Raw genomic sequence first — 10,792 nt, 5'->3', positions numbered from 1 at the left:
CTCCCAGTAACTGCACCGGCATCTCCCAGTGCTTCCCAGTAACTGCACCGGCTCCACCCAGTGCTTCGCAGTAACTGCACCAGCTCCACCCAGTGCCTCCCAGTAACTGCACCAGCATCTCCCAGTGCTTTCCAGTAACTGCACTGGCTCCGCCCAGTGCCTCCCAGTAACTGCACCAGCTCCGCCCAGTGCTTCGCAGTAACTGCACCAGCTCTGCCCAGTGCCTCCCAGTAACTGCACCGGCATCTCCCAGTGCCCCCCAGTAACTGCACCAGCTCCACCCAGTGCCTGCCAGTAACTGCACCGGCACCACTCAGTGCCTCCCAGTAACTGCACCAGCACCGCCCATCACCCTGCCCCACTGTTAGTGGCAAGAGCCCCAGTGCTGCCCCAGGCACCCAGCTGCCCCTCGGGGTCCCCGTGCCAGCACCGCCGGGCACAGCAGGCACAGGACCCCCCCGTCCCCATGCCCGAGGATGGGGAGAGCACAGGGCCGGGGGGGGTGACACCCCCCCCTCCAGTTTCCGATCCCGGCGCAGGAGCCGCAGCATCAACACGACACCCCGCTCAGGAAAACGCGTTTCTCTTTCCCCCATCCCAAGTAACACCGTACGGCCGCCCGCGGCAGCCCTTCGCCGGCCGCCCCCCTCGCCGCCGGCGGCTTCTCCGCCGGCCGCCCCCCCTGCCCCGGCTCAGACGGTGGCTTCAATCTCGGGGGGCTCGTCCTCCTCCAGCAGGCTGTATGCCGCGTGGGTCTGGAAGGGCCGCTGCAGCGGGTGCGCCAGCAGCTTGGCCATGCAGTTGTGCAGCTCCACGGCCGGCCCCGTCAGCGACACCTCGTACTTGTAGTTGGTGCCTTTGGTGTCCAGGCTGCTGAAGAAGGCGTACATCTCCTGGGGGGGGACACACGCACACACACACACAGAGGGACGGGCAGTGAGGGCAGGGGGTGACACAGCCCCCAGCCGCGGCGGTGGGGGGGACGCCCCATCCCGTATTTACCTTCCAGCTCGTCTCGTCGTCCTTCTCCTCCACCCCGTTGTGGATGTAAACCACGTCAAAAAAGAAGTAGGGACACTGCAGCATCTTCTGCAGGAGAAGAAGCCGGGAACGGCACCGGGAGGGTCTTCCATGTGCCGGGATGGACCCGGAGCCACCGAGCTCATGCCGTGGGGGGGGGCACAGTGGGGGGAACTTACCTTCATGTGCTCCGACATGGAGAACTGGGGCTGGCAGCCTGGGCGGCCAAACACCAGGATGGTCCGGACCACGTAGGGCGGCGGGATGGTCTGCACGTTCTCCGTCACCGGCAGCTCGATCTTCTGCTGGCTGCGCCGGGAGGACGGAGGCAGCTTAGGGACCCCTGTGTCACGGGCAGGGCTCAGGGACCGTCCCCCCCGCCTCGTTAAAACTTCATGACAGTCTGACAGCTCTGGGCTAGGACTGGGAAAGCAGCACCCACCCCAGGAGCTGTTTGGGTTAAAGGCTCGTGGTGTTTTTACAGCGAAGCAGAGAATTCGTAGCCAGGTGGGAGCTTCGCCCCCCCACCCCAGCAGCCCCCGTCATCCCCCCCCAAGCCCTACTCACATCAGGTTGAAGAGTCCTTCCAGATCTGCAGCCCCGGGTAAGGACTGATCCTGGCACACAGACCCCTGCCCACCCCCAGGGACATACGGCACCCAAACCCGGCGGCCAGGCTGGCACCGGGGCACCCGGGAAGCTCCCGCCGAGGGAGGCGATGGCGCTGGGCACTGGGGATGGACCAGGGTGGGGAGAAAACGCCAATAACCGGGTGTCTGGTGGGTCTGGAGGATCCGGCGTTAAACCCTGCCTTGGGGGATTCAGGGACCCGGTTCGACCCTCCAACCTCAAACGCCGACACCGCTCTGTGCCGCCGCCGGCTCGGCTGCGCCGGGGATGCCAGCGAGGCTGCGGATCTGCTGCCATCTGCAGGCAACAGGCCCGGAGGGTCCCCGCTTATGCTCAAGGGACCCCGTTTGCACCCAAGGGACTCCATTTGCACCCAAGGGACTCCGCAGGGTCCCAGCCCCCCCATCCCAGCCCCACAGGCGGTGGGATACTGAATGACTTGCAGACGACGGTCTCCAGGTCATAGAGGCAGCTGCAGACCTCGCGGGGGTCCGAGGTGAACCCTGAGAGCTGAGAGGAGCCGGGGTGAGGGGGGCACGGAGCTGTCGCCGTCCCCGTCCCCCCCTCCCCATCCCTGTCCCCGCGGCCCCACTCACCCACGTGGCGTCGTTGTTCACCACCACCAGCGCGAACTCGTGGCACTTGTCGATCTTGTGCTTCGTCCTCACGAACATCTCGATCATCTTCTGGGAGATGTTCAGCGCGTTGGTCTTGGACCTGCCACGGGGGCCAGAGCTCAGCGGGGACCAAGCGTCCCCCCCCCCCCAGGCACCAACTACACCGGCCCCCATCCTGGCTGGGGATGGCAGAGCCGGGGTCCCCAGGCCAGCCCAGCCGAGAGCTGCCCCCAACACTCACCCGTTAAAGGATTCCAGTTTGGGCAGAGCCATCTCCTCCGCCAGATCCAGGCAGATGATCTGCGGGAGAGAGCCACGACTGAGCTCCCCGCGGCCCCTCACCCTGGCGTCGGGGCTGCGCCACCCTCCCTGCAGACACTCACCACCTTCTCGGGGCAGTTCACCCGCGGCGTCTTGACCTGGACTTCGGTGGGGGGTGCCGGACCGGGCCAGGCGGTGCCGTCGGGCGCAGCCGTACCCTGCGGGCTGTCGTCGGCGCTGGCCGCTTCGCCTTCCCCCTCGCTGCGGTTGCCCACGCTGGCCTGGGCGCTCAGCGCCCGGTCCTCGGCCCCCCTCGGGGTTGGAGCGGGTCCTGGGTCGCGGTTCCGTCGCCTTCTCCTCCTCCTCCTCGGCGGCGCTGCCCGGCTCCGACGTGTCCATCACGCAGCCGCGCTCCATGGCGGCTCCGGACCGATGCCTGGGGGGGGGCTGTGGGGTGTCGGCGCTGCTGCGGCCCTGCGCCCCCCGGCCCCTCGCTCTATGCGCCCCTTCTTCATGTCCTCCCTGCCCCCCCTCGCCCCAGGTACCCCTTGCTCACGTACCCCCTGGCCCTCACCCCCCCTTGCCCCGTGCACCCCCTGGACCCCCCCCACACCGTGCACCCCTTGCTCATGCACCCCATGCACCCCCCCCCCTCTGTGCACCCCCTGGACCCCCCTGCTCCGTGCACCCCTTGCTCATGCACCCCATGCACCCCCCCACTCCGTGCACCCCCTGGACCCCCCCCACTCTGTGCACCCCCTGCTCACGCACCCCCTGGACCCCCCCCCCGCTCCGTGCACCCCTTGCTCATGCACCCCACGCACCCCCCCACTCCGTGCACCCCCTGGACCCCCCCGCTCCGTGCACCCCTTGCTCACGCACCCGCTGAACCCCCCCCGCCCCGTGGACCCCCTGCCCCGTGGACACCCCCCCCCCACGTTCCCCTGCCCCACGCCCCCTCCCGAACCCCCCGGCACCGCGCACCCGCTGTTCGCGCCCCCCCCCCCCCCCCCCCGCGACCCACGCGCGCCCCCCGCACCCCCCCGGCGCGCGCTCACCCGCTCCCGGCCGCACGAGCCCCGCCCGGTACCGCCCGGAAGCGGCGGACGCGCGGGGGCTGCTGGGAGTTGTAGTTCTCCGGGGTCCCGCCGGGCACGTGGGGGCGAGAGGACACCCCCGGCACCCTGAATGCCCCCGCGCGGCACCCCCCTGCACCCCAAATCCTCGTACGCACCCCCCTCCGCCCCCGCACCGTCCCTCTGCACCCCAAATATCCACGCGCACCCCCCCGCACCGTCCCTCTGCACCCCAAATATCCACGCGCACCCCCCACACCATCCTTCTGCACCCCAAATATCCACGCGCACCCCCCCCGCACCGTCCCTCTGCACCCCAAATATCCACGCGCACCCCCCACACCATCCTTCTGCACCCCAAATATCCACGCGCACCCCCCCACACCATCCTTCTGCACCCCAAATATCCACGCGCACCCCCCCCACACCATCCTTCTGCACCCCAAATATCCACGCGCACCCCCCCGCACCGTCCCTCTGCACCCCAAATATCCACGCGCACCCCCCCCGCACCATCCCTCTGCACCCCAAATATCCACGCGCACCCCCCCACACCATCCTTCTGCACCCCAAATATCCACGCGCACCCCCCCCACACCATCCTTCTGCACCCCAAATATCCACGCGCACCCCCCCCGCACCGTCCCTCTGCACCCCGAATATCCACGCGCACCCCCCCGCACCGTCCCTCTGCACCCCAAATATCCACGCGAACCCCCCCGCACCATCCCTCTGCACCCCAAATATCCAAGTGAACCCCGCCACACCATCCCTCTGCACCCCAAATATCCACGGGCACCCCCCTGCACCCATGCACCGCCCCCTGCACCCCAAATCCTCAAACACCCCCCCCTGCACCCATGCAGCATTCCTCTGCACCCCAAATACCCCTGCTCTGTCCCAGCACTCCGAACACCCACGCAGCACCCTCCAGCACCCACGCACTGCCCCCCCCCCGCACCCCAAATACCCCTGCAGCACTCCTTTACACCCCAAACACCACCCTCCAGCACCTAAACACCCACGCGCTGCCCACGGCACCCCTGGGCTGGCTCCCTCCCGGCCCAGCACACCCCAGCAATGCCTCCTAGCACCCCAAATTCTCATGCACCCCCCCCCAAGTGTTCTGCCTGCCCCCCCCCCCCCCCAAATTCCAGGGGATGCTCAAGGACGCAAAGCTGGGTGCATCCACCCGCCTGGGTGCGAGGGAGCCCGGACACACAGGGAGGGTCCGGCGTGGGGCTGAGGTGCCGTGGGGCAGAGCAGGGAAGGACGATGTTGGGGGGCAGAGCCCCCCAAGACGGCTGCGCCACCCGCCCGGGCACGGGGCAGCGCAACGGTTAAGCGCAGGAGGTCGCGCCGGGGCTGCCGAGGAAGAGGAAATCTCGGCAGGAACAAGGACAGGGAAAGGCCCAGGGCAGGGGGCCGGCGGCGTAGCCGGAACGTGCCGGGACGTGCCGGGAGCCCCGGTTGTGGAACCGGGACGAGCCCCGGGAACGGGCGCTGGCTGGCGCGGGGCGTCGTGGGCAGGAGGCGGCCGGCATGGAGAAGGCAAGTGGGGTGTCCCGCGGGATGGGCGCTGCCAGAGGTTGGTCCCATGTGGCCGGGGGCCTCCTCGTGCCCCCCACGGGCATCCCCCGGCCACGGGCACGCCCGGTCCCGGTGCCCGGCTCCGGTAGGCGATGGTGCGGCAGTGCCGGGTCCTGCCCAGAGTGCCGGGCAAGGCGCTGCGGCCGGTCGGCTGGTGCCCAAAACTCATCCCCATCCTGGCAAATCCCGGCGGGTGTCAGCCCCTCCGTCCCCTGGTGCCGGTGCCGGGCGGTCACCTCTGCTCCCCACAGCCCCCGCAGCCCCCGCCGGGCGAGGAGGAGGATGAAGACGAGGATGAGGATGATGACGAGGACATGGCGGGGGACGCCGACGACATCCTGCGCTATGAGGAGCGCATTGCTGGGCTGCTGGCCACGGTGGCCCGGCTGCACCGGAGAGCCGAGCAGCTGCAGCGCCGCGTGGGCAGGTACCGGCACACGGCGGCTGTGGGGTACCGGGGGCCGTCACCGTCCGGCCCCCTCCATCTCTGGTCTTCACCGCCCCAGCCCCCAGGGAGGATGAGGGGGCCGGACGGTGACGGCCCCCCGGTACCCCACAGCCGCCGGTTGTGCCCCGGTACCTGCCCACGCGGCGCTGCAGCTGCCTCGGCTCTCCGGTGCCAGCCGGGCCACCGTGGCCAGCAGCCCAGCAATGCGCTCCTCATAGCGCAGGATGTCGTCCGGCGGTCCCCCCGCCATGTCCTCGTCATCATCCCTCATCCTCGTCTTCATCCTCCTCCTCGCCCGGCCGGGGCTGCGGGGGCTGTGGGGAGCAGAGGTGACCGCCCGGCACCGGCGGGCACCGGCGCAGCCTTTGCCCGGCGAGGAGTGGGCGCGGGCAGCCAAGGTGAGGCACACCGGCATGGTCAGCCCAGACGCCAACGGGATGGGCGCTGGCTGAGCCGCCCTGTATTCCCAGAGCCTGGAGCAGCTGGATCGGACACCGGGCTGGGCCGGGGAGGACGACGCGCCGGGGCCTGGAGGAGGGAGCAGGCGAGGGGGGTGCCGGCGGAGGAGGCGGCGGTGGCGGCGGCATCGGCGAGGAACGCGGCACTGCGGGCAGCCCTGGGGTGCCGGGACGAGGAGCTGAACCGGGTGACCACCTCGCTGCGGGCGCTGCGGGGGGGAGCGCGACCGGCTGCAGCAGAAGGTGGGTGCTGGGGTCACGGCAAAGGGGGGGGGGCACTGCCCCCGGTTCAGCCCTTGGGGTGCCACCGGAGCGGCTCCCGGGGCTCAGCCCGGTGCTCGGCGCAGGTCCAGGACCTGCGGGATGCTCTGTCCAGGCTGGAGCAGCTGGGGGGCTCCGGCAGCGACAGCCCTGGGCTCGGCAGCCCCCCAGGGCAGGAGGAGCCCCGGCTGCCCCAGGTGAGTGTGGGGCTGGGGTGGGCTGCGGCCGAGGCATGACGGGGGGGGGGGTTCGGCGGGTGGGATCCTGCCCCGGTGCCGGGCTCTGCCTGTTCCCTCTGCAGGACTTGCCCCAGTGCGGCGATGGCGCTCAGCCCCACGGTGTGCCGCCCCACAGCCCCCTCTGCCCCCAACCCTCGGAGGGTGCCAGCCGGGAGCAGGAGGAGCGGGTGCAGCAGCTTCAGGGGTGAGTGCCCCCCCCCGCCCCGGCCCCAGGTTCTGCTGAACCTTCACCGGTGGGGAAACTGAGGCACGGTGCTGGGCCCTTGCCGTACGGTTAACGGCGGGTGCCGGCGGTGCCCAGGTCCCTGGGGAGGCTGCAGGAGGTGAACCGGCAGCTGGCGGCCGCGCTGCAGGAGTGCAAGAGCGATGCGGAGCGGCTCAGCATGGTGCTGGGCCAGCACGAGTCCCGCAGCACCGCCCTGCGCCTGGCCCTGCGCTGCAGGTGGGGACGGGGACGGGGATGGGGGGGGACGACAAACCTGCTGTGCCATGCTGAGCCCCTCTCCCTGCAGCGAGCGCTGCGGGGGGGCCTACGCCGCCCTCCTCGACCTGATGCGGGCAAAGCTGGGCAGGGAGGAGGATGGTGCCCGTGCGGGTGAGTGCCAGCTCGGGGGGCTGTGGGGTGGGGTGGGGGGGGTACTGGGGAGTTTATGGGGAGGATGCTGGGGGGATGCTGGGGAGTTATCAGGGAGGATGCTGGGGGGATGCACGAGGGATGCTGGGGGATATCGGGGATGCAGAAGGGATGCAGTGGGATGCAGAAGGGATACTGGAGGGGTATCAGGAGGATGTTGGGGCGATGCAGGGAGGATGCGGGGGGATATCGAGAGGATACAGGGAAGGTGCTGGGAGGATGCGGGGCAGATGCTTATGGATATCAGGGGGATACAGGAAGGATGCTGGGGAACCCCAGTCCCCAGCACAGCCCCTGTGGGCACATCTGGAGAAGGGCACCCGCCTGAATGCTGCCTCCCCGTGCCTAGGAGCCGGAGAGGAGCAGAGCCCGGGACACGGATGGGGGTCCAGCCCCACGCCGACGGAGGGGCCGCAGTTCCCAGGCCGAGCAGAGCCAGATGGCCAGGAGGAGAGCGGAGACAGCGGCTCCCCCAGGCTGCAGAGGTACTGGGGGAGAAGGGAGGGTTGTGATGCCGGGCCAGGGCTGAGCTGTCCCTGGGGTGACACCGTGCCCCCCGTGCCCACCTCCACCGCCTCCCCATCCCCGCAGCATCCCGGCACCCCACGGGATGGAGGAGGGGGCCCTGCGTGAGCACATCCGTCGGCTGCGTGCGGAGCAGGCGGCCGTGGAAGCGTCCCTGCACGATGCCCCGGGACCCACCAGCACCCACCGCAGCGAGGACGCCCGAGCCCGGGCTGAGCGGGTGCTGCGGGAAGCCAGGGCTCTCCTGCCTGGCTGGAGGCGACCGGAGAAAGCGGAGCTGTTGCAGGATTTGGCGATGCTCAAGGTGAGATGGAGAGGGGATGGGGGGGGACGGATGGCTGGGTCCCTCCCTGGCTCTCCGCGGGGTCCGGGCTTTCAGCGGAGCAGCTGGGAGAAGGGCAGGGGGTGATGCACAGCGGGAGGGAGTGGAGCCGGGGGGGTTGGGGCCGTGCCTCAGTTTCCCCCACCTGGCGATAACGCCGCTGCCTTGCCAGGAGGCCATGGCTGACCTGAAGACTCAGCTACAGCTGGCGGAGAGGGAGAAGAGGGGCCTGGAGGTGCTGGTGGCCGGGCAGGGGCCGCGGGAGGCTGCGCTGCGCCTGGTGCTCCAGCACCTGGAGCAGGAGCGGGACGGGGGGCCCGGCCATCCCCCCAGCCCCCCCAGCAGCTCCAGCAGCAGCGAGGAGGTAAGGATCGCTCTGACCTCCCCATGGGGACCCTCTGCGGGGCTGGGGGGTCTCCCCAGGGATAGGACCCACACTCAGCCTCTACAGGATGCCCAAACTGGCCGGGTGGGAGCAGCGGCTCCCCGGCACCCTCCGGACCCAGAGAGGATGGGGGAAGAGCTGCTCCGCACCCTGGCCCGGTAAGAGACCTCACCGGCATGCCGTGGCCCTGCCACGGGGAGCCGTGCCAGCACTGGGCAGCGAGCCGGGCTGGATGCCATATGGGTGTCCCCAGGGTGGAGGAGCTGCGCACCCGAGCACAGGCACTGGTGCTGTCCCTGGAGCAGAGCAGCGCCGTCAGCCGCGCACAGCAGGCGCAGTGCGTCACCGTCACCGCAGACTTCTTCCATGCTCACAGGTGGGCAGGAGGCACCCGCTTCTCCGCTGGGCAGGCGTTGGGGGCCTTCCTGCATGACCTGGTTGCACATCCACCCCTGCTTGCCCCAGATGCACGGTCCCTTCCTGCACACCCCAAAACTACGGTCCCTTCTTGCACACCCCCAATGTGTGGTCCCTATCCGCACACCCCAAAATTGCAGTCCCTTCCTGCATACCCCAAAAGCTTGGTCCCTTCTTGCACACCCCCGATGCACGGTCCCTTCTTGCACACCCCAAAACCGTGGTCACATCTTGCACGCCCCTGATGCGCGGTCCCTTCTTGCACACCCCAAAACCGTGGTCACACCTTGCACGCCCCTGATGCGCGGTCCCTTCTTGCACACCCCAAAACCGTGGTCACACCTTGCACGCCCCTGATGCGCGGTCCCTTCTTGCACACCCCAAAACCGTGGTCACATCTTGCACGCCCCTGATGCGCGGTCCCTTCTTGCACACCCCAAACCCACGCTCCCTCCGGGCCCTGGTGCACACTCCCTCCTGCCTGCACGGTCCCCTCGGTCCCCTCGGTGCCGTGCCCTGGGCCGGGATGCTGAGCGTGGTGCCCGCAGCGCGCTGGCCCTGGCGTACCGCGGTGCCCGTCGGAAGCAGGCAGCCCAGCTGCGGCGGCTGGAGGTGCAGGCAGGTGCCCTGCGCAGGCAGCACGCCTGGCGGGTGCAGGCACTGACCCGCAGGCTGCAGACCCTGGAGCAGGGGACGGCCGGCAGCGAGACCTGCATCTAGGGACCCCTCGTCACCCCCCAAGACCCCCACCCATGCCGGGAGGCGCCTGCTGTATCCCCAGGGAGAATAAACCACTGATGCTCGTGGCTTGGCCAGCCGCACCGTGGTTTGGGTTTGGGGGGCTTTGGGCTTGGGGAAGGGGGGGTCGGGCAGCCGGACCCCCAGCTCGGCTCATCCCAGCGGGGCCGGGAACAAAGGCCGTCCCCTCCCCGCAGCCCCCGCTATCTCCCGGCGCAGATGAAGCCATTTCGTTATCCCTGACATGGGATCAAAGGTGACGGCGATGGCCGTGGCGGCTGGGGCCCATGCATATTCAGGAGGGAAGAGGAGCAGTGACCCCGCGCTGGGGGCATCCTCGTTGGGGGAAGGGGGGGGGGCCGGCAGCGGGGCTGTGCCAGGGGGCTGCCGCGGGGAGCTGGGGGCTAAATCCGGCAGCCTGAACCCCAGCACGATGAGGCACTTTGATAGTGGGAGCTGGGCTGAGTGTGGGTCTCTGGTGGGAGGATGCACAGGGCTGTGGGGCAGCCCAGGGCTCAGACACGCTGCAGGGTGGAAGGGAAACTGAGGCACGGAGCTATATATAGGCTAAAACGAGGCCTGCATCTCCCTGGAGAGATCCTGCAGCAGAGTTCAAGGCTCAGTGGATCAATATCCAGAGCTGTGGTGATGGAGAGGGCAGAGAGAGGGCTGCAGGGCAGGGCTGCAGAGATGCAGGGATGCGGGGATGCAGCTCACCCCCCCTCAAGCTGCCTTGTGCCCTCCACCCCCACCACCTCACCCCCACCCAGGAGCCCTCCGAAATGGGGGCAGCCCCGTGTCCCCGGAGTTGGCGAGGCTGGATGGAAGGACAACTTCCCCAGGCCCTGGGGAGCAGCCCCGGCACGAAACAGGAGCGGCGGTGCCACGGAACCCAGCCTCCACCGGTGTGGCAGGTCCTGCCGCACGCCCGGCACGGAGGGGCAATTCCCCGCACCCACATACCGGAGCGGGGGGGGCTGCCTGTGCTGCCTGCCCCCAGTCCCCATCCCTGCCTCCATCCCCTGTGCCAGGCTCCAGTGGGGACCACGGCTTGGCTCGGTCCGGCACGGCTCGTGGGGGGGTCCCGGGGGCCGGTGGCAGTGGCGTGGAGGGGCTGACCCGCAGGTTGAAGGTCAGGGCTCTGCGCTCAGACCCCTTTTCAGATTCAAAT

The 10,792-nt window shown here is 69.5% G+C and overlaps 2 protein-coding genes across 2 annotated transcripts; one reads left to right on the top strand and one right to left on the bottom strand.

Annotated features, from left to right (window-relative positions):
* Positions 1-562: 562 nt before the first annotated feature.
* On the bottom strand, positions 563-2,963 carry BABAM1 (BRISC and BRCA1 A complex member 1). The gene is given in 9 exon segments (XM_052802397.1): positions 563-893; positions 1,003-1,089; positions 1,200-1,329; positions 1,588-1,612; positions 2,082-2,160; positions 2,247-2,367; positions 2,509-2,567; positions 2,651-2,839; positions 2,841-2,963. Coding segments are annotated over 9 exon segments (996 nt in total). The 5' UTR covers positions 2,946-2,963; the 3' UTR covers positions 563-692.
* A 2,545-nt stretch (positions 2,964-5,508) lies between these two features.
* On the top strand, positions 5,509-9,654 carry USHBP1 (USH1 protein network component harmonin binding protein 1). Its single transcript, XM_052801653.1, is given in 13 exon segments — positions 5,509-5,645; positions 5,970-6,315; positions 6,317-6,343; positions 6,448-6,558; positions 6,663-6,784; positions 6,902-7,042; positions 7,113-7,195; positions 7,584-7,719; positions 7,826-8,063; positions 8,254-8,445; positions 8,533-8,624; positions 8,720-8,842; positions 9,432-9,654. Coding segments are annotated over 13 exon segments (1,920 nt in total). The 3' UTR covers positions 9,604-9,654.
* The last annotated feature ends 1,138 nt before the right edge of the window (positions 9,655-10,792 follow it).

The sequence above is a fragment of the Harpia harpyja genome, chromosome 11, assembly GCF_026419915.1.
Source record: "Harpia harpyja isolate bHarHar1 chromosome 11, bHarHar1 primary haplotype, whole genome shotgun sequence".
Classification (NCBI taxonomy): Eukaryota; Metazoa; Chordata; class Aves; order Accipitriformes; family Accipitridae; genus Harpia; species Harpia harpyja.
Note: the sequence above shows the minus strand (reverse complement) of the source record. Positions and strands in the feature narration are given on the sequence as shown.